General features: G+C 33.0%; 1 protein-coding gene across 2 annotated transcripts in view; it reads left to right on the top strand.

Annotated features, from left to right (window-relative positions):
- Window positions 1-16993, top strand: part of PLOD2 (procollagen-lysine,2-oxoglutarate 5-dioxygenase 2) — a 97410-nt gene extending 80417 nt beyond the window's left edge. Inside the window, exons 11-20 of one of the 2 annotated variants that reach the window (XM_039216490.1) lie at window positions 803-907; window positions 5913-6038; window positions 8292-8433; window positions 9589-9651; window positions 10645-10758; window positions 13551-13616; window positions 14661-14765; window positions 15919-16065; window positions 16175-16300; window positions 16467-16993. In XM_039216490.1, the coding sequence (XP_039072421.1) occupies window positions 803-907; window positions 5913-6038; window positions 8292-8433; window positions 9589-9651; window positions 10645-10758; window positions 13551-13616; window positions 14661-14765; window positions 15919-16065; window positions 16175-16300; window positions 16467-16622 (1150 nt within the window). In that variant the 3' untranslated portion in view covers window positions 16623-16993. The remainder of the gene's footprint in view (window positions 1-802; window positions 908-5912; window positions 6039-8291; window positions 8434-9588; window positions 9652-10644; window positions 10759-13550; window positions 13617-14660; window positions 14766-15918; window positions 16066-16174; window positions 16301-16466) is intronic. The other variant, XM_039216491.1, reaches the window with a different exon arrangement.
- Window positions 16994-24223: the final 7230 nt, after the last annotated feature.

A 24223-nucleotide genomic window follows, 5' to 3' on the forward strand; every position in this document is an offset into this window, starting at 1 on the left:
GCACAATGGTAGCAAAGTTTCAAAAGTCTGCTGCCCTGTATGACAGGTGCTTAGAAACAAATGTGGTATAGGGATACATACTGACAATAGCAGAAAGTGAGGGCTAGGATCAGCAGGGAGGGAGGGGTGCTCAAAAGCAGAGAGCCCCAAATGTAGAAACCATAATAAATACTTGGGAGCATTTCACATATATCACAGGTAGCTCCTTCTTTGTTCCGGATGATAATGCTATAGACTTGACCAAAAAGAACATGTTTCATAGTCTGTGATTCCTGATAAGAAGCAGGGGAGTAGATATCTTAGAATTCCATGGAAATCAAATTTTAAAAGTATTAATACCTGAAGAGTTATATCTTTGTATCTCCAAATTTACTTAAAATTAACTTGTTGGATAAGCAAGATTTTGCACTGTGTTGTGTGTGTGTGCACGTGCAAAAAACATTTTGATGTGTGAAAAAAGTTGTTGATAAATATGTGGAGATAAATTATGTTTCCTTTTCAGAGAGATGTAAATACTAAATTCTAAACTGCCATTCTGACTGGGTATTTTATGTTTTGAATATTTTAGTGGCTTGAAAATGTATTTCACTCAACCTAATATTTTTGGTGTTGATTTCCATATGAATATCTATGTTGACAAACTGAGTATTTTGAAATTTAAGACAATATTTATCCCTTTGGATATTTTCTACTATTTTCATTAGAAAAATATGTGAAAGGTTATTTTATAAATAAGCGTTATGTTGACATTTTCAGCCAGCAAATATGTTTTATCTAATTATTATTTCTTTTCCAATGTCAGGGATTTTTGCCGTCAGGATGAAAACTGTGATTATTATTTCAGTATGGATGCAGATGTTGTTTTGACAAATCCAAGGACCTTAAAAATTTTGATTGAACAAAACAGGTACTACATAAGATTGTCAATTTGCTTTTAAAATGATAATCATTTTCTATGTCTATGTGGACACACTATACTTACTTATCTGTGTTTAATGAATTGAAGGGAGTCACATGAAGTTCTTTTCTACACCTTACAAACTTTCAGTTCTGATTTAGTTTTCTTTTAAAGGAGTAAAAAAGAAAACAACCTGATGAAAATTGGAAGTATTTAGTATTAGTTAAGATCACAAATGCAATGTTTATCAGTTATAGTTCTATGTTTCTGCTTAAAACTAGATGGAATTATGATATATCTGTGAAATTTGGCATTTTTAATTTCTCTGTAGGAATTTTTAAATTAGAATTTCATAAAACTTATAACCTTTTAAAAAAGCTATTGCAGATATCTAATTTCTTAGAATTTGAAAAAATAAATTCAGAGATCTAAGATTTTATTTAGTACTGAACTAATAATTATTACTTAGCAGTACCTGTTTTTATTTAACTGAATTGAAGTGTGAAGAAGACACCATCTATACCAGCTTATAATGATATTAATAGTTATTTGTTATATTACTCCTATTGCTATTAGTAGTTTATTAATCCTCCTACTAATAGCATACCTTTAATAAGTGCTTATGAAGTGACCAGTATTGTTTCTAAGTATTTTTATATATATCAACACAATTATTTCTCTTAGCAAATAGATAAGAGAATAATAACAGTGAAATGTTAGAATTACTGTTTTTATTTTGCTGAGTAAAATATATGAGAAATCTTTTGTGCTATTCTAACCTACTCTATATGTAATATAATTTGGCAATTTGAGAATTTAGTTATTACTTCAAAATCCAAGACCTCTTAGTATTTATTGTATATACATCCCTCTATATATCTAGCAATAGATGCTTATCTATTTAAGACTGGAATCTGTAAGTTACAAGTAATTTTTCAAAACATATGAATAAGGATTTGATCATTAGGCAAGGAAAAACATTTAGACTATCCTAGAGATAAGAGGTAGAGTTGTAATTTGTAACTCTTAAAACCTAGTGGAATTTAGTAATGTTCTCTTGAATGCACATTTTAAAAATAATCTTTGTGTGTTTTTACTATATGACACTTTTGCAGGTACTTACTATTCTTTTAGTGAACTATTTAATGAATTCATACTATGGATTTAACATATATCCTCTTTAATATTAATCTAATGTTTTCAAGCTGTAATAAATAAAATTGCCTCATAAGTAATTCAACTGCCATCTGGGGTCATTATTTTTGAAGTGCTAGTAAAACTCAGGATATTTCTCCAATTCCATAAATTTCTGTTAGTGATCAAAGGTTTTGGTTTGTATGATATTTATGGTTCTTGCTCCTGTATCCAAACATGTAATTTTCAGAAAGAATTTATGTATAACAAAAGTGTGATTTAGTAGACTTGACTGAAGGTTAGAGGGACAGGGGATGGGTCACATCTTAGGACATGTGGCTTTCTATTATCTCATCAGCTCTCTTTTCCCTCTCCTCGTCCTATCTCTGCTGTTTACTGCCTTGCTCCAAATTCCCCCATCTGCTGTCTGTCCTGATACCAGAGTCCCCCTTATCCACAGGGGAGATGTTCCAGGACACCCAGTGGATGCCTGAAACCACCGATAGTGATGGACACTATACACACTGTGGTTTTTTCCTATATATACATGCCTATGTTAAAGTTTAATTTCTAAATTAGTCACAGTAAGAGATTAATGACAGTCATAAAATAGAATAATTATAACAGAATACTGTAATAAAATAAAAATAAAATATGTGAATGTGGTCTTGCTCTCAAAATATCTTCCTGTTCTGCACTCACCCTGGTGTGAGATGGTAAAATGCTGGTGGATAAGATGAAGTGAGGTGAATGATGACTCATTATAAGGAGCATCATATGCTTCTTGACTATGGTTGACTCCGAGTAGTTGAAACCACGGATAAGGGGTCCTACTATATTTCAGTACTCAAAAATTTTGAGGGACACTGCAGACTGAGTTTGATTTCCATTTCTTTGCCCAGCCTTCTTTGGAAGGCAGCTGGGATTATAAATTGTAAGATTTCTTTTTTAGTATATATTTGATCTTGTCAGATATTACCGTTGAATTATTTCTTTTTTTAACATCGAATTATTTCTTAAATCAACATAATATATAGATGCTAATTTATATTTTCATTTCTAATATTGTAGATATTCTAAACAAAACAGAATATAAGTGTTTCTGGGTAACATTTCATTTTAAAAGGAACCAGAAAAAATAAACCAAAATAACCGTTTTGCATGATATTTACAGACTGTGTTTCACTTTTCTGTGGGTAAGAGAAAGGGCACATCTAATCTTCTCAAGACTGGAGTGTTATGAAGTAGATTTTTTGTTGAGAATACCTGGTTCATAAACTTCCTCATGGAGGAGTTGTGTGAGGTTTTTTTTTTTTTAATTTAAATTTTAGTTAGTTAACATAAAGTGCAATATTGGTTTCAGGTGTAGAATTTAGTGATTCATCACTCACACACAACACCCAGTGCTTATCCCAACAAGTGCCCTCCTTGGTACCCATCACCCATGTAGCCCATTTCCCAGCCACTTCACTCTGTCAGCCCATCAGTGGTTCTCCATCATTAAATGGTTGGTAGCTTCTGTCTTCTTTTACTCCTACCTTCCCATATGTTTATCTGTTTTGTTTCTTAAATTCTACATATGAGTGAAATCATATGTTATTTGTCTTTCTATGACTCTTCACTGAGCACAATACATTCTAGCTCTGTCCCTATCATTGCAAATGCCAAGGTTTCATTATTTGATGGTTGAGTAATATTCCAATCTTTTTTTTAAATTTTAAATATATTTTAAGTTTATTTATTTTGAGAGGGAGAGAAAGCATAAGCAGGGGAGAGGTAGAGAGAGAGGGAGACAATTTCAAGTAGGTTCCTTGCTGTCAACTCAGAGCCTGACACAGGGCTCGATCTCACGAAGTGTGAAATCATGACCTGAGCTGGAATCAAGAGTCAGATGCTTAGCCAACTGAGACACACAGGTGCCCCAGTAATATTCCATTCTCACACCATACACAAAAATAAATGCAAAATGCATTATGAAAGACCTAAATGTGAGACAGGAAACCATCAAATCCTAGAGGAGAACACAGCTGGCAACTTCTTTGACCTTGGCCACAGTAACTTCTTACTAGACATGTTGCCAAAGGTGAGACAAACAAAAGCAAACATGACCTATTGGAACCTCATCATGATAAAAAGCTTCTGCACAGTAAAGGAAACAACCACCAAAACTAAAAGGTCGCCTATGGAATGGAAGAAGATATTTGCAAATGACAAACCTGATAAAGGGTTAGTGTCCAAAATCTATAAAGAACTTATCAAACTAAGGACCCAAGTAACAAACAACCCAGTTAAGAAATGGGCAGGAGACATGAATAGACACTTTTCCAAAGAAGACATCCAGATGGCTAACAGACAGAGGAAGATACTCAGCATCATTCATCATCAGGGAAATACAAATCAAAACCACAAAAACAAATCAAAATCACCTCTCACCTGTCAGAATGACTAAAATCAGTAACACAAGAAATAATAGGTGTTGGCAAGGATGTGGAGAAAAGGGAACCCTCTTACACTGTTGGTGGGAATGCAAACTGGTACAGCCACTCTGGAGAACAGTATGGAGATTCCTAAATAAACTAAAAGTAAAACTACTCTATGATCAAGCAATTGCACTATTAGTTATTTAACCAAAGGACACAAAAATACAGATTTGAAGGGGTACATGCAGCACAATGTTTAGAGCAGCATTATCAACAATAGCCAAATTATGGAGAGAATCCAAATATTCATTACCTGTTGAATGGATAAAGATGTATAAGATTTTCTTAAAAACTGACACCACCAGAGGTGCCTGGGTATCTCTGTCAGTTAAGCATCCAACTGACCCTTGGTTTTTTGGCTCAGGTCACGATCTCACATTTCTTGAAACAGAGCCCCACATTGGGCTCTGGACTGATGGTGCAAAGCCTGTTTGGGATTCTCTCTCTATTTCTCTCTGCCCTTCCCATTTGTGCATAATCTCTCTATCTCTCAAAATAAATAAACTTAAAAGAATTTATACTACTCTAGTTCATTTCATTTTCAAAGTAATTCTAGAGGAACTTTGGATTTTGTTACCTCATTTGGAAAGTGTTGACACATCATAAATTAGATTTTCCTAAGAAAAATATGACATATTTTGAATTTGTAACATGTGGTTTTCTCAGAAGGACTACTTTCCTGGTAGGTAGTCAGATAGAGTGCTATGGCAATTACCATCTATTTTGTTTTTTACAGTAGTTGAAGGACCAGAAGAATGTTCAGTGTTGCCAGGGCTAGCACAACCCATTTTAAAAATTGCAAAAAAAAAAAGAAAAAAAAAAAAGGAAACATACTTTAAAGTGATTCAGGACTTAACATTGGGAAAACTGGCATATTTATAAAAATCTCAGCTCATCTTTATTCATTTTTTTGGTCAACAAATATTTATGGAATAATTCAATGCACCAAGGACTATTATGTCTTCTCAATGACAGTGAAAATATTTGATTTCATTTAGCATAGTTTCTGAAATAATTAACATAGATAAATAATTGAAGTAGTTTGACTTATTTTAAAAGTCATCTTTATACTTTCATTAGCATTTTCAATTTTTCTTTTTTTTGTTACTCATTTTAAGAAACATTGAAAATCAGTGTGTTTAAGAAAAAGTGGAAAGAAATTCTTGTTTTTCTTTTATTTTACTTTTTTCTTCACTTCTTATGTATTTATTTTTATTTAATTTTTAGTTAACATACAGTGCAATTGGCTTCAGGAGTAGAATTCGGTGTTTTGGACTAACTACGTGTGTATTAAATGAACTTTAGTATTTTAGGTGTCATGCTAAGCCCAAGACACAATTTCGTGGTAACTTAAGTATAAATAATTTCTTGGATTTGCTTTTCTCTCTCACTGTCTTTAGAAAGATAATTGCTCCTCTTGTAACTCGCCATGGAAAGCTGTGGTCCAACTTCTGGGGAGCTTTGAGTCCTGATGGATACTATGCTCGATCAGAAGATTATGTGGATATTGTGCAAGGGAATAGAGTGTAAGTTACTTGATCTACTCTGTAAAGTGCCATGATCTCAAAATGTGATCTTGTTACCATCACCGGAATTTTTATTCCTCTTTTCTTTATGATTAATGGGAAATTGAAAACCTAGAGACCACTTGGGATCCTGAAACACTACGGTAAAACTAATATTAAAAGATTCTGTTTTTGAAGTTCTAAATTTTTACAGGAACAAAGTTACTGCTGTGGGAAATATTGGAGATACTACATGGCTGGCAGGGGAAACCAGAAGATGACTGTCAGAGGAGTAGTATGATTTAGTTAGAAGTTTAGAAAAGGAATGTAGTTTAGCTAATTTTTCTAGCAGCCAGGATGAAAGTTTTTTTGATAGCTTTTCAAATTTACAAGTAAACCAACAAAAACAATACCAAAGGCCATAACTTCCCAACATTTCCTATGGCAAGAGTTTTGTGTGAAATAGGTAATATTCTGCTTTACTGATCACTTTCTTCACCAACACCTGATTTCCATTTCTAGAGTTTGAAAAGAATATGCTTGCTATGAAGTGTGTGCCTGATTGATATTTGTTTCAGGGACAACAGTTGGTATTTTTTAGACTAAAAAGTTATTACAATTGGAATAGTGTGTTTTTGCTAAGGTAATATACAGAGGGATGTTATCCTTTATTTTTTCTACAGATGATGGACCAAAGTCCATATTAACTGAGAAGTTAAGGTCTTTGCCTAATTTCTTAGATGCATCAGCCCAATTAAAAGGGAAACCATTCTTTCATGACTAAAGATATGTGCTCCTAAATTTAGAGTAAAGAGCCCTCACACACTTACTGTTGAACAGTTGAGTATTAAAAAAGATGTTTTGCTTACAAAAATAGTAATAGTAAATTTGAATGATATAAATGTGATCAAAGATTTTGTTAGCTGCAGTTAAGGAGCATGATAGCTGAAAAAAACACTATTCAGATCATATATTGTTGTTTCAAAGTACTTATCTGGTCTCTGTGATGATTTGTATAGGCCAAATGCCTGATACTATCTGTCGGTTAGCAGAAATAAGGGTTCTCAGAAGCAGAATAGAGAATTTGTTTCATTTAAGTTGCTTTAGGCACTGGTGATATTTTGTGCAGCTTCCTGTCACTGTTTAAAATGTAAGGAAAGGAATATGGGAGAGGCTTTTGATCTAGTTAATACAAGAATGTACTTCATGTCCAAAAGCTACATGAAGGAATGACATCTTATGACATGCACACGTGTAAGGGTGTGTGTGTGTGTGTGTGTGTGTGTATTTCTTCAAAACTGAGACACTGCCTACTCTGCCAGTGATAAATTTCTGAAATCAGATGACACATTGTATATTTTTATGGCTATTTCCTTTGAGGCTCATCGAGCAAGACAAAATGAAATCATATTCCTTTTAATACCTAACTACATTTCCTTGGTAAAGATCTTTTTTTTTGTTCTCTAAAAGCAACAGAAATATGCCTTCAGGTGAAACCTTACTTGCTGTTCTTAGGAAATGAGTCATGTTCAGAATGAAAAGACAAATGTGAGGAAGAATAAAGGACAAAATAGTGTCTCTCAACACTCATGTACTTCTAGCTATATTTTTATTATGTCTTCTCTCTTTATAGAAATTTGAGATGACTTAGTGAATTTCAAGGAAATTTTTAGGAAACTTATAGGTTGTATTCAGGGGTGTGCAGGTAGATGTCTAACAATTGCATCTTGGGGGTTGAGGGATGCTCTGATTTGCAGTGTTCAACAATTTCTGTGGTGTAAATGTCCCTGCTATGGCTCATTTCAAGCTTCCAACATGAAGTCACTGAGTACAGACTTGGGAAGTGAAGCTATGTGCTCTGGGAGCCAGTGTGAGCTAGTTGTAGTATATCACAGGGTGTATGTGATTATTTTTGCCATCAATCTGCTTGATCCTAACTGGAAATACTTTCTGTGTTATACTCCAACTAGAATAATGAAGTGAAGGATTATAGTCAAAATGCTTAACAGATAACAGGCCTTAAAATGTAGTTTATATAGGGAAATGATGATTTATCATATAAAAATTGTAGTGTGTCACAAGTAATATCATAGATGTGTGTAAAAGTATTTTAAATATCATAAAATGTGTTTGCATTTGCATGTAATTTGATTCAATAATTTATATACACAAAATTTAAAAGCATACAGGGCATTTATTTTAAAAACATAAAAATAAACCTTTAAGTATTTTTTTTATTTCTGGTATTTTGGAATGTCTTGTCTTTACTTTCAGAGGGATATGGAATGTCCCATACATGGCTAATGTGTACTTAATTAAGGGAAAGACGCTTCGATCAGAGATGAATGAAAGGAACTACTTTGTTCGTGATAAATTGGATCCTGATATGGCTCTGTGCCGGAACGCTAGAGAAATGGTAGGGTATGCAATGTTGGCGTGCTCGAATGTTCTTATAAAATGGCTTGCTTTACCAGTTCATGTGTCAATGTGTTTTGATGCTCCTTTTCTTTCTAATTTGTAAGTACTAGCCAATTTTTTTGGTTCTGTATTGAAAAATGGGGAGCAGTTATAAAGCATAATTAGTGAACATTTATCTGTAGAAACAGTTTGAAAAATGTTCGGTTTGGTGCTTAGGCTAACTTAGAAAGATTTCAGCTGACTTGTTACAAATTAGCTTTGCATTTTTAAGAACTCGTGTTTACTTTCATTTGAAATTTTATAGTGGAGACCTGATCTAATTAAATTGATTAGATAAAGTCTGGATGAAACATCATTTACACATTTAAGAAGAACACACTTTTGTTTTTGTCCTGAAATCAATGTCTCCATTATTCTCTCTATTGTTATAACCTGCACACTGCTCAAAAGCCATTCCTCACCACTAAACTGGGAGAAGGATTGGGATATGAAGTGTATTTAATCTATGTGAAGAATAATGATACATTGCTGTTCTACAGGTATACGTTCACTGTAAAATTTCAATGATCATAGAAAACAGTTTGTTTTTCAAAATGTGTAAATGTTTTAAAACAAACGTATCTGTATAGTTTTGTTTTAGAAATGATTGGGTTATTTTATTCAAATTTATATATACAAATGTGATTTGGGGAAAAATCAGAAAAGTTGGCAAGTATTTTTTTCTAGTTTAATAAGGCATGTATTGTTGGAGTGTATTTGTTTTTCCTACAGACCTATGTGCATTGTTATATTGAGTATGTATCTTCAGTACTTGTGATTGTAATTTGTGCTCATCTTCTGCTAATTTGACTCAACAGCGCATCCTGGAATGGCCTGTCTTACACATTTTTTCCTTTGTCTTAATTTTGTGTCTAATGAAAATTCTACTAAGGAATGAGCTTGGATTTATGTTTGACCAAAAAAAAAAAAAAAAGAAAGGGCTGGAGTTGTTTCTTTGTGTGCACTCTAAGCTTTGCTTGTTATGCATGTTGTCTATGAAGGACATTTCTGAATGTCAGCTTTTGATCAAGGGCTGCTAATTTTATTTACCTAAGAATACCTGAGAGAGTATGGGTGTGCGGGTCAACTTACGCAATGCTTCTCTTCATTTTAGACTTTACAAAGGGAAAAAGACTCCCCTACTCCGGAAACATTCCAAATGCTCAGCCCCCCAAAGGTGTTATTTTTATTTATTTTTATTTATTTTTGTTTATTTAATTAATACTAGATATGGTATATTGCCTAACAGTAAGACTTTCTTTAACAGTCTTCTTTCCATTTAGCATGGTAAAATGTTGGTATTCATTGGTTCTTAATTGGTGTGTGTGTGTATATGTTTTGTGTGTTGAGGATGGGCATTGTATGATATTCAACTCTTAGTTCTTTAGGCTGATATACATTTTATGGTTGACAGATGAGAAAGTTAAACCGAAATCTCTTTCACTGGTTTTTCTAGTTTTGTTTTTTTAAAGGGAGAGAAGAAGTAGGAGTAAGTAAGAAGTACATTTTGATTAAAATGAGATCTGGGTACCCTTCATTATTTTTTTTATTAATAACTAACCTTTTTACCATTAAAACAGGTACAAAAAGAAACAGCCTTACCATAGTGGTTTTTGCCACATTTATTTGGTTTAAGGCAAGGAAACGAGACTGATTTTCTTTAACTGCCTTTAATGAATAAGTAATTTCTGTGTTCAGTTTTTAAACATCAGGATGAAAGAGAATGACATAGTCTGATGTAAAAATATTGACATTTGAATTCTTGTTTAAAATGTGACGTCTTCTTTGAAAGGGAAAGAAGCCAAAAGAGGTACAATTCATTGCACTTGGTGTCTCAAAAATATTTCTGCTTTCAAACAGGACTTTTTTCCCCTGATGTCTACATCTAGGATCAATGAGAAAGGGACAAAAACAGTCATTCTTCCTCTTCTTTTTTTCAGTTGAGTGTCAGTGCTATCAATTAGTTTTGTGTGGTGCCTGAATTCATAATTAATAAACATTTTATTTCTTTTACTTTAAATCATGCATGTTTTACGTGAAAAATAAAATGCATGTTCAGGAATGAGATATAAAAGTTGAAATTAATATCTCATATATATTTCCTATGGTTAAGTTTATTTTCTTGTACTTTCCTCTATGATTGTTAATAGTGTTATTCTTTGGCACATAGGGTGTGTTTATGTACATTTCTAATAGACATGAATTTGGAAGACTTTTATCAACTGCTAATTACAATACTTCCCATTATAACAATGACCTCTGGCAGATTTTTGAAAATCCTGTGGTATGTATTTCATGCTCAACTTCATTTATTTCTTATTTTTGGATGTAAATCAGTTGGGTTAATAACAAGAAAATGTGATGAGGCTTTTAAAAAGTTAAAGTTAAAAAAGTTTAAAAATATATCGGTTTTACCTTTTAAAAATATTATAACAATATTAATTATAATTGGTATATTAATTATAATAATTTAATATAATATTAAGTATTTTTTTAAAAGCTACAATTGATTATATTTCCTTACCAAGAATTTTAAAAATATAGACATATATTAGGTATGGAGAAAGGAATTATCAGTTTCTCTTAATGTTTCTCTTTTATATATTCAAAAGCATCATCAAATTTTTTATTGTAATTTCAGAAAAACTGTTTACAAGTAGCTCCCTTATGACAATGTTATATTTTGATTTTTAAGAAGAGAATTCAAGGGGTGCCTGGGTGGCTCAGTCAGTTAAACGTCCGACTTCGGCTTAGGTCATGATCTCAAGGTTGGTGGGTTCGAGCCCCATGTCATGCTCTGTGCTGACCGCTAGCTCCGAGCCAGGAGCCTGTTTCGGATTCTGTCTCTCCCTCTCTCTCTGACCCTCTCCTGCTCATGCTGTGTGTCTCTCTCTCAGAAATAAATAAAACATAAAAAAAAATTTTTTAAAGAAGATAATTCAAGAAGTTAGATTGGGAAAATACATTTTATATTATCTTACTTATTTTTTATAACAATTTTTTGAATGTACACCAAAGACAGCCAGAGAAAACTGCAGAGTAAGTGGATTCAGCGTATCTAGAAAGTCTTAAGTTGAGGAAACTATTTCCTTCTAAACTCTAAAATTATTTCTTAGCTTCAAGATTTGAATCATAAAGGAATTCATTCCTTTTTTTGTCTTGCTGGAGTCTATTCAGTCTAATTGGAACATTTGTTCTAGGAAAAATACCCTCTTTAGCATTCATCTCTGAAATGCTACTGTTTACAGCTTTCCTCTTGCCAATGGTAAAAGTTTTAAATTAAAAGACTGAATCTACCTGATCAGAATTGTCTTTTATTTTGTAGGAGTAGTTGACATCCAGGGAGAGTAAATTCAAAGTCTCTGAAGATTTTGTGGAATAGAAAAAGAATATCTTTTCACATTTTTGTATTTTAAAAGTATTTTTGTTACATTTAAGCTACATCTCTTCATCTTTCACAAGAGTATAATTAAAGAGAGGCTTTTTAAACAGTGAGAGTGGAATCATACATTTTACTTTGGCACTGAGTCTCTTGGTTATTTTGAGGAATAGAATTATTTTATTTGTTAGGTAATATTAGCTCCTGAAAAAAATGTCCCAAATTATATCCTGAATTGTAGACATTTGTGTCAGAATTCATAACTGGAGAATATGAAATGGAAACATCAGAAGTAAGTTGGAACTGCTTTTCTTTCCATGGCTTTGTTTTGTTTTAGATAAATTAGCCTCATGAGGGATGTCCCATAGCAGAATATTTGACCACTGTCCCATTTTCAGAATTTCTAAGAAATTACTAAAGTAAGAATTTGTTAAATGATAATTGAAAGGTTACCTAAAATGAGACATTAATGCCTTAATGTAAGATCTTAGGGATATTTTTCTTTAAAATTTAGTATTGATGCATAAAAATATGTAAAGATTTTGAAAAAATATAATTATTTCTTTCTAATTTCCTCCATATTTTGAAATCAGAGAACTAATCAATATTGAAGGGATTAATGAGATGATAGAGTAATTTGATTCTTATAATTATATACTATGTATAAATGAAATTTATTAAAGGATTTGAAGATAGCTGGTTCTTTCGTATCTATATATAAGCAGAGATGTGCAAAATCTAAGAATGACATACACATTATCAGGGCTTCTCTGAAATGTGGCCTCAAAGGATATTTCCAGACAAATATTTGTTGAAACATATTTTGATTGGAATTATTTTGAGTCTATACCGCAAGTCTTCTTTTCTGGTTCCCTATATTTATACTTTGTAAAGAGAAAATTAAGAATTTTGTTAAACTTGTCTAAATACATTTTAGAAGAGATTTTTTTTGATACTAAATCACTCCACATTTTCATTTATACCCTTTAAATATGTGATTTTTAAATAAAACACTTGACTCAGTAAGAGAATTCCTTAGCCGATATTGACAAAAATTGAGATATCTTAGTATGTGGTTTACGTATCAGAGATTAGTCAAAGAAAAATTAGGTTTCATGAATTAGCATAGAGACGAGCTATTTCTTAATGTATGGTTCTATACCTTAATTTCAGTAACTAGAAGAAATGAAAGAATTAGTAACCCATGATCATTCTTTGTTACTACATAGTAAAAACTGAAGTGAAGAAAATTTAAATACATTTTAAAATATCAAAACTATTTTGGAGTAATTTACTATTAAAGTCCTGTATAGATGAATAAGACCCTAGTTGATTAATTTGCTTATTTTTACTAGTATTTGTTAGGATTTTGCTCTTTATCATTAACTTTTAAGCCCATATTTACCTATCCCTATGTTTATGCATAGAATGCAGCATGCAAATCTAATTGTTATAAGATTATTCAAATTTTAAAATCTTGAGTTCTAAAACATAAAAATGTCATGTTATATTGAATGATGTGAACATGTACAGAGTCAGAGTTTAAAAAGCATACACTGTGGTTTATGAAAATTCCTTTTTTGTCCAGTACACATAGTCACTTATAAATTGACAATTTCTAAAATGTGTATTATTTATTAAATTTCTATTATTAAAAAGTATTTGCTTTAATCCATGCAAATGATTTTTTTTGGTAGGACTGGAAGGAAAAGTATATAAACCGGGATTATTCAAAGATTTTCACTGAAAATATAGTTGAACAGGTTTGTATTAATAATTTCGATGATGTGTAGAGTACTTTTACTATGTTTTCCAGAAGGGAACAATTTAATACAATATTGCTTTATCAGAGGATGTTATGAAAGTGGAGAAGCCATCCTGTGGCTAAAATTAACTTTAAGGGTCATATAGTTGTAAAAATGTAGAACATGGAGACCAACCATAATTTTAAGACCATTCCCTTTTTTGGGCATACTTCCAAATGTTATAGCTATCCCAGTCCCCCAAAATAAGGAACCTTTGGCAACTCTCTGGTGTAGGCCTCATTCAATAAAAGTGTATCTTTGAAGGAAATTGATCTTTAAGAGTCTCTTCTCAAAGACATCTTTTAAAAAATGAACTCCTTTTTAGATTAGTGTTCCAAACTGTTGTTAATACCTTATTTCAGAGAAAGTAGGGCATCTTTGATTCTGAGATGCTGTTATTTTGTGTATTATAAGAAAAGATCAGAATACTGCCAATTCAACTATGACACAATTTTTTCTATTCATTTAGAATTTTTAATTTTATACATATTGAAAGAGCTATTTTAGACTTACTAAGGTATAGATGTTATCATATGTTGTAGAGCACTGTATACATAATAACTTTCTTTTCAGTGGCAAATCGTAGTGTAAATTATTTAAAAAAAACATTTGAAAGCGCAAGTCAACTCAAGTGCAACATCAGCTAAGTACACACGTGTACATGAACACACACAGCTATAAACATACACACAAGGTGAAACTGAAAATTTGATCAAGTGTACATACACTGTAACATTACAACTACATCACAGTGGCTGCCTGATCAAATGTGAGTCTAAGATATGTCTTGATTTTACAGATGTTAAAATGCAAGACAAAAAAAGTCTTAGTGTTAAAAAAACTATTATTTGTAACATTAGTGTCAGTGATATTGGACAAACCTCTTAAAAAGGCATCTAAGTGAGATGAATATTGACTATTCCATCCAGTTACTTTTGCAGTGCCATTTATTAGTTAAAAGACACAGTGTTATTCTGTTAATGATGATGCCTTGCTTTATAGCCTTGTCCCGATGTCTTTTGGTTTCCCATCTTTTCTGAAAAAGCCTGTGATGAATTGGTGGAAGAAATGGAGCATTATGGCCAGTGGTCTGGGGGGAAACATCATGTAAGTTGTAATTTCACGCAAAGAACTACAATCTGTATGTTGGATAAGAGCAAGGGTAGATATTTAGATTTAGAGAAGGTAGAGGAGATTTGTCTGTTTCGTCAGGTATCTCTGACTTCTGGACCTAAAATTATGCAGGGGCTAGCCAAGGCTGTTAAGAGAACTCTGGTAGCATTTAATCTATCTGGCCTCAGTTTCTCATGTATATATGCAGTTACACTAGCTGGTTTCTAAAGGTCAGTGTCTACAGGCTGGAAGGGTAAGGAAATATATGTCTATTGTATGGTATTCCTCTTTTCCAAGGCCAGTTTTTCTTCTCTGAATTTTCAGTGAGCTGTAGTGAAAATACCAAGACAAAGTTTATTAGGTTGACTGCCAAAGCTTTTTCTCGTGTGTAAACGTTGGAAGAAGAAATCTGTTTGAATGCCATTGGTGTAATTCAGTTTTGAATTTACATTCAATGTCAAAGACTTAGCAGGAAGCATTACTGTTGGTGGTTCAGTGTGTTTCTTTTCCTCTGAGAATCCACAGATGCCTGTTCCTTAACAATACCAAGGATTTCTAGGAAAATACTCTAATATTACTGCCTCTGTTCAACTTCATACCCCAGCTAGTTAGCCGACCAGAGAGACGGAAGTTCAAAGTATGAGGAAGAATTAGAAGTCATCTGGTTGTAGGATAATAAAAAGCAATCATAGAAGGATTTTAGGTATCATAAAATTGAAGTGGGGAACATAGCAGGGAAAGCCTGTTTTCAGTGATAGGGGATCCAAAGTGCAGACAAGCAAGAATCTTTATTCATCAAGTAACTAAGACTGCCTGAAGGGTACTGTAAAAATCTTAATTTTTTTAGGGGGCATTGGAGGGCTTTGGAAGTAAGTTTTATTTACTTTATAGTCAGACCTCACATGTATATTAATAAGAAAGGAGTCCACTCACTCTACAGTACTTTGCTTCCTCGTGATACATTTGCAAAGCCACGTTATCTAAGTTATTTTGATGGTTTTGCAATTAAAGCAGATGGTACACCATAAGTGAACAACTGCTATTTTTATTGTCTATTATGATCTTGTGGTTGAAAAAAATTCCAAGGTAATATAAATGTGAATTGCATGTGGACTACACTTTATGACATCATTAATGCTGTTTCCAGGATAGCCGTATATCTGGTGGTTATGAAAATGTCCCAACTGATGATATCCACATGAAGCAAATTGATCTGGAGAATGTATGGCTTCATTTTATCCGGGAGTTTATTGCACCCGTTACACTGAAGGTCTTCGCAGGTTATTATACAAAGGTAGTTATGCTCCCATTCCTCCTGTCTACCTCCTACTAGTTTTTACACAAATGTGCTATTTTATATTTTTATTATAAACAAATTCATTGGTTTTCTTTGCTTTTTTTAGGGGTTTGCACTATTGAATTTTGTAGTAAAATACTCCCCTGAAAGGCAGCGCTCTCTTCGCCCTCATCATGATGCTTCTACATTTACCATCAACATTGCACTCAATAACGTGGGAGAAGATTTTCAAGTAATTGTGGCTTTGATTTTTTCCATTTTTTTAAAAGAAATATGTCATTACGATAAGGCTCTTACCTTTTATTTTTTAGATCTGTTTAGATGGCATGACTTAAATTTTGCCACCAATTAAAAATCAAACAATAAGCTGATACATTTATTTGTTCCATCTCTTCTAGGGAGGTGGATGCAAATTTCTGAGGTATAACTGCTCTATTGAATCACCCAGAAAAGGCTGGAGCTTCATGCATCCAGGGAGACTCACACATTTGCACGAAGGACTTCCTGTTAAAAATGGAACGAGATACATTGCAGTGTCATTTATAGACCCCTAAGTTATGTACTTTTCAGGAAAATGAATTTTTCTTTCGGAATGGATGAACATGTCTTTGGAGTTGTGCTTGAGAAGATGAGAGGAATATTTAAGTACCTTCAACAGAACAACTTCACTTTGGCCAAACGTTTGAAAAACTTTTTGTAAAAAATTGTTTGATATTTCATAATGGTCTGCTCTGAGCCTTAAAACACAGATTGAAGAAGAAAAAAAATAAAAGCAAATATTTATTTCTATGCCTATTGTCTCTGAGAATAATGACAACTTACTGAATTCATGTTTCATTTGATAAAATATTCAGCTACAAATGTACAAGTGAAAATTGAGACCAATAATATTTTATTATTAATAAAAGTTTGGGAAGAATGTTTATCAACATGTAGACAAAATGAATATGCATGAATATTGACAATTTTTGAATCATTGGAAAACTGGAGTTATAACTGAATTTGTATACAAGTAATTGTGTGAGTACTTTTTTGATGATCTATGCAGGTACCTCTTCTAGTAGTTACTGAAGGAATACAAAGAACAGTAAATATTATGCAATGGTTTTCCTCAAGAATCTTAGTACAAAACACAATTGAGGTGCAGAGCCAGTTGAAAACATTTCTGTTTAGATTGTTGGACAGGTTTTTTTGGTTACATTTGTATTACAAATCAAACCCTATATTCCTTCAGATGAATTTTCCAAGGTGGATTATATTGAGTAGGTATTAGATTTAGGAAAGCTTTCAAGGCTTTCCATTTCTGAAAGTATATCAAGTATCAATTTAAAATCCGCAAGTGTCCTTAAGTCAAAACAGACATTTAATTTTAATTCTAGAAAACAGTGAGGAAAAGAAAATTTCATGAGATTAGTAGTAGCATTTTATGATTTTTAAAAAACTTTGTTAAGTACTTGAATTTTATATCAGGAATATAAAGTTGGTGAGCCTTTCTTCTTCTCTTTGCCCTTTGTCTCCCTCCTTATTCTTTTTCTTTTTCAGAGAGAGTTATTTGCTTTTGTATCTTCCCAGTGTAGTTCCCATTTACCCTTCTTACTCTTTTGATTACCTTTTCTTGACCCCACTTTACAAAAATTCCCCAGCCAAAAAAAAAAAATTGTGACTTGATTTTTCACCATTTTTCTGAGTACAGTTTAAATATACTTATTGTAGCTACTGTTTTTAATTTAAAGGTTAAACTTGAAAAATGTTCTGAGTCATGGTGCCAAAATTCATTTTTCTAACACCATGTGTTAGAAACTTATGAAAAATAAAGTAATTTAAACTAACTTTCTGTTGGTCTCTTTATTATTGGTGATTTATCTTTAGAAGAGAATAGGGTATGATGGGGTATCCAGATATCTGGATATAATAGACTATGATCTTTTTAAGTTTTGCTTGGTACATTTACTGATATTATAACTTAGTGAAAACTCTCCTTATTGAATTATGAATTGAAATGTATAATTATGAATTATCAATCTGAAAATGCCTAGGGATTGATCTAGTGATATTTCAAGAGAGGAAATAGAGACAAAATATCTTTTCAACATATATTTATCTGTGTTGTGGTGTCTTTAAATCTCTACTATGGGCCACGCTCTGTTCCAGGCACTGAGGAAATAGTGACGATCAAGATAATATAAATATAAATACAGAAGATAGACTTAGGAAATAAGGAAGTTGGGTTCTACCTCTTTTCTTTAGTGGCACTTAATACTCTTAAGTACTACAGTCCATCACGGGTGCCAGCCAATCAGAGCAGATTCTGGTTAAAAAAAACAGAGTCTACCAGTGCAAACCAGCTTAATATCCCTTATGATACACTTCAGAAGAAAGACATCTAGGAGATCCTGTTTCTTTTTAGTTGTGGTATACACAAGTGGCAACCTATAGTAACTTTTAATTTCATGCCATGTTTTCAGAAATTGGATCAAGGCAGTCAACTGAGCATTTTCTAACTTCCCTCTTATCTCAGGTTTCATGAAATGATATGAAATGTACTTTTTAAATGAACAATTCGTAATCAGGAAAGGTGTGAAAAATTCTCATAAGCAGATCAGAAACTTTGAAAAGATACAGAAAATAGGCAGGATTGGATGGATCGAGAAAACTCACTTGACACACACTCACCTCTGGCAACTACCGATCTGTTCTCTGTTTCTGTGAGTTCATATTTTTAAATTGCACATGTAAGTGATATCATACAGTGTTTGTATTTCTCTAACTTATTTCACTCACCGTAATACCCTCAAGTCTCATATCACAATGGTAATATTTCCTTCTTTTTTAAGATTGAATAATATTCCATCGCATATATACTGCATTTTTTAATCCATTCATCCACCAGTGAACAGTTAGGTTGTTTTCATGTCTTGGCATTTATAAATCCTGCTGCTGCAGTGAACATGCGGGTACAGATTGCTTTTTGAGATAATGATTTTCTTTCAAATATACTCCCAGAAGTGGAATTGCTAGATCATATCACTTCTATTTTTACTGTTTTGTGGAACTGAAATCTTATACTGTAGATATATATTTGTGTATTAATTGTTTAATATAAAGAAAAAAACAGAAGGAAGAAAAGGGGAGAATTCTCCTAACTAATTTAATTTGAATAAATGGAAGTATATTGATGTCAATAGTAACTATTTGTGTTTACAGTTGTGTGTGTGTGTATGAGTGTGTGTGTGAGAGAGAGAGACATATATTCCCAAAGAGCTTTAAATGCTCATCATGGTGGCTTTCTTTATAATTCTTAATGTGCATAGGAATCCATGTGAATGTTTTCGCTTACTACAGATACTTTATTTATTTTTTTAAAAAAAATTTTAATGTTTATTTCTGAGAGAGAGAGAGAGAGACAGCAGGAGCAGAGGAGGGTCAGAGAGAGAGAGAGACACACAGAATCTGAAGCAGGCACCAGGCTCTGAGCTGTCAGCACAGAGCCTAATGTGGGTCTCGAACCCATGAACCGTAAGATCATGACCTGACCTGAAGTAGGACACTTAACCGACTGAGTCACCCAGGCGCCCTTTAATACAGATACTTTAATAGTTGTCCAGCATATTAGTTTTCTTTATTTTGCTTCATTTTTGGAAAACACTAATAGTGTACTTGTGTTGTTAAGTCAACTAAAAGATCAAATACCCCTTTACAGGATAAAAGTATGGAAAACAATTAACATATGAATTGAGTCCATTCTGTCCATCCTAATGACAGAATCTATATATTCCTTCACTCCTATTTTCCTGTCTGTCATCTGCACTTATTAATTTACCTGCTTGCTAAGTCTATCTTGTATGACATTTTGGGGTCTGTCATTCACTTGGAAGATGGAGTGGCCTATTCAACAGATCTCTTCAAGTTGCAGGAAAGCCAAATACAATTTTTAGTCACAGTTGAGAGTCAGTCTCTGCAAATAGCTCTCTTTGACTAGATGTTGACTATTTTAGAAAATTAAAGTCTTTAAGCCTTCATGAAAGCAGCCTTTGTCAAACAGCACTGTGTATCTGTGGTCTTTCAGAATAGCAAGCTACAGATTTATTTTAGAATAACTCTTTATTAAGAAAACGCGCTTGGGGAAAAGAAGAGGAAAAATGTTTAAAACTCTAATGAAAGCAACAAATTTTGCATTAAATTTGAAGACATACATTAAGAAATAAGTAATGAAAAGAACAGAAAACTGCATGTAGACATGCTTTAAAAATGCAACATAGCTAAACTATTCTAATAAAAGGAATTAGAACAACTGGAAAGAGGAGACATGAGAGATGTGTACACTTTATAAATCTTAACTCTTCAAGACAGTTTTTGTTGTTGTTGTTGTTTTAAGGATAAAATAGGAGCACCTAGGTGGCTCAGTCCGTTGGGCCTCCGACTTCAGCTCAGGTCATGATCTCATGGTTTGTGAGTTTGAGCCCTGGCTTGGACTCTGTGCTGACAGCTTAGCCTAGAGCCTGCTTTGTATTCTGTGTCTCCCTCTCTCTCTCTGCCCCTCCACTGCTCACACTCTGTCTCTGTCCCTCTCAAAAATAAATAAATATTAAAAAAAAATTTAATTTTAAGGATTAAATTACACTTATGTTTCATTGTTAACATATTAAAATACATTAGAATATACTCATATGAAAAGTAGCTTCTTTGCTGATTTTTGAAGTGGTGGTGTTTGTTTTAATAAATCAGCTAACAGTGATTATTTTGGCATACTGTTGTGTCTCTACTGAGAAATGGTTGACTAAGAAATCTGAATCTTTATAATCTTTTGAAAATTAGAAAGGAATTTTTGCTCATCTAATAAAACAAAATACAGAAATAATCAACTTAAAGAAATTTCAACACATGAAATGGAAAGATCACAAATGCCATAAATAACAAAGAATATACTGTTTCTTTCAAATTATCCTCATCTCAAAGTAAATACAGTTGATCCCTGAACAATGCAGGGGTTAGGGATGCCAAGACCACCCTCCGACTCTCATCCCCCACCCAGTTGAAAATCCCTGTATAACTTTTGACTCCACTCAAAATTTACTAATAACATACTGTGGATTGGAAGCCTTACTGACAATATAAAATTTAACACTTTTTAAAAAATGTTCTATGTATTATATACTGTATTCTTATAATAAAGTAAACTAGAGAAAATAAAAGATGTTATTAAGAGATTCATAAGGAAAAGAAAATGCATTTTCCATACTGTACTGTAAATAAGAAACATCACATATAAGTGAACATGTGCAGTTCAAACCTGTGTTGTTCAAGGGTCAACTATATTAGATTGTTAAAAAAAATTAAGAGATGGAAAAGAAGAAACAAATTTCATGAAGATTTGTGATGAGGAATGAATTTCTTTGTGCTTAATTATAAAACAATTTTAAACATACTTTTAAAAGACATTTTTCTTAACACTGATTTAAGTTCAGTAACTTTTCTTTTAAAAACCCAATGTGAAATGGTAGAAAGAGTCCTTAAAGAAATCACATTGTGATCTGTAATTTTGCACCTACACAGAATTTTGTGTTTGAAAAAAGCTCAACGATTTCAAGTGAGAAATGGACAAATTAATGCATGATTTTCTTTTGCTGAACATTAATGATTAGATAATTGATTAATTTAAAATATATGCATATTTAAAATGGGATGATCCTATTAAACTTTGCTTCATTAAATTATTTTCATCTGTATTTACACAGTTTATATAGTTTATAAATCTCACCAAATTGTGACATCACAGCCCCATCTTGTGGTCAATGTAGATAACTAATAGGGTGTAAATTTTAAGCAAAAAGCAGGAATTTTAATTCTTTTAAAAAATCCGTGCTTTCAAATTTTTTCTTAAAGGCTCATATGATTAATAATAATAACGTTGAATGTTTTTTCAGGAATTTCTTTTTTTATTTTGATAACATGGTGTAATATTTTAAAAGAAGGACTTGGATACCTCATTTCTGAAATAAAGGATAGCTAGCATAATTTCCAGTTAGTACTGAGGAAATAATTTGTTTTCTATTCTTTACCTACTTTGTAAACTGGTCATCCATGTTCTCTAGGGGACATGGGCCTGAACTAATAATAAAATCAGTATAGAAGTGGTCAGACCCCATAACAAGTGATATAGTAGTTGGTTTTGAGTAGACAAAATAACTTACATTCAAACAGTTCCAGAGAGTTTAATTGTAAAAATAAGTATATTCTTAAAAATGTGTTTGTGGGAGGGAAAGAGAAGTAATAATATTTTTCTTCATAATCAGCAAAGGGCCAGTAAGTGCAGCAATGAGGACAAGATTCCTGTGGTACAAAAACTGGCTGATTCAGACAAACTGTGAAAGTTAGTAATCTCTTTTTTGATTCTTTGAGGATTAGCTCAATTTGTTCTTGCTTAAGTTGTTGAAGAGAGGTGTACTGCCATAGTGCTAATTTACTCCAGCTCTCGTGTATTCAAATGTTGATCACATAACCTTCTTGATGGCCTTTCCTCCTAGTGGATCACTTTGTGCTCTGCCTGCTTGGCTGAATTCAGGTGCTCAGGAACTAACTGACTCTAGAGTGACTTCATTGCTTTTCACATTGTCGCAAAATGGCTTCCCTATTGATCTTCTGTGAGCTAAAAGTAGAGGAAATTAAAGTAAATATAGATTACTGAAACCTAAATGATTTGGCACCTGTGATAGCAAGTCACTAAAGATGGTCCTCAATGAGCCATGACTCCCAGGATTCATACTTTTGTCCTGTTCCCTCCCACGTTGAACCTGGGCGGGTCTCCTGGGAAGCAGCTCTGGATATTCCAAGCTAAGGCATGGGAGACCTTGTGGCTTTGTTCTCCTGATGCATTCATTCTTTGGACACCCCCTCTAGAATCCAGGTGCCATGCTGTGGGAAGCCTATGCCACCAGGAGAGGACATGTACAAGTATTCTGGCCAAGAGCTGAAGAGGAGCTCCAGTATCAGTTGGCACCATGTGGGTAGTTATTTGGATATAAGGAACCCAGTCGAACCTTCAGTTGCTACTGTCTCCATGGTTGACTTCCTATTGCTACCACATGTGAGTCCCCAAGCAAAATCCACCTGCTGAGCCCAGTCAACCCACAGAGCCACGAGAAACAAAGTTAACATTGTTTTAAGTCACTAAGTTCTATGTCGTTTGTTACACAGCAGTGTAGATAACTGAACCAGGGAAAATTGTCTATACTATCTAAGTTGACCTGCTTTTCTGAGCACTTAACACACTGGATTGTTTATTTACCTTTCATTTTCCTCAATAAGCCCATAAGCTCTTTGAGGAAAGGGATTGGCCCTTATTTAATCTTTTCCATTTTAGACCCTAGCATATGGCCTAGCATACAGTATGTACTTATGTGTGAGTGAGTAATGGAGACTTGGTTTTATGTCTGAGATTTTATTGTAGTTGAATCAAAATGATCGCTGAAGGTAATAGGAGTTTAAAGTTAAAAGATAGACCAAAAATAAAAATAAATCTGTCCTTTTAATAATGCGTACTTTGGTTATGATATGTGAAGTAAAGACTTGAGAAAGATTGTACAGTTGGTTCTTGAATAAATGGATATGTAGGTGGCTTTGAGTTGGATAGAATGATCTACTACTGTGTTGTAATAATAAACTGATATCACCATTATCTGCAGTGTTCTGTGCTGAAGGACTGAGACAGGGAGTGATCAATTTTGGAGTAACCTGCTTAGAGGTCACATGTGTATTAGACTTTCAAAAAGTATTTTGAATTGCATGAATTTGGTTTTACCTATCTTAAAACAGTTTTGATAAAATGCTTTTAAAAGCATTGTGCTTATATAGTGACCAAAATCTCTATATTTTATCATCCTCTTTTAAACTAAACAATAGTTATAAAATAGGAAACTGTGAAAACAGTGGATTTTTAAACTCCAAGGAGAGTGTGGCCTTGATGTGTATTTTCATTGGAACTACTGCTATTACCATGGTTACAGATTACACTGCTGTTGGGTGTGGCTTGTTGATTTTAACCAAGCACGATTTTAACATCTATTCACTGTGATCCTAGAAATGTAATGGATAATGGAATTAAAACTATAATTTCAGAAGTATGGACCTGTATAAATCTGAAAAAAAAAATGAATGA

The sequence above is a fragment of the Hyaena hyaena genome, unplaced genomic scaffold (genome assembly GCF_003009895.1).
Source record: "Hyaena hyaena isolate Hyena2069 unplaced genomic scaffold, ASM300989v1 scaffold_636, whole genome shotgun sequence".
Taxonomy (NCBI): Eukaryota; Metazoa; Chordata; class Mammalia; order Carnivora; family Hyaenidae; genus Hyaena; species Hyaena hyaena.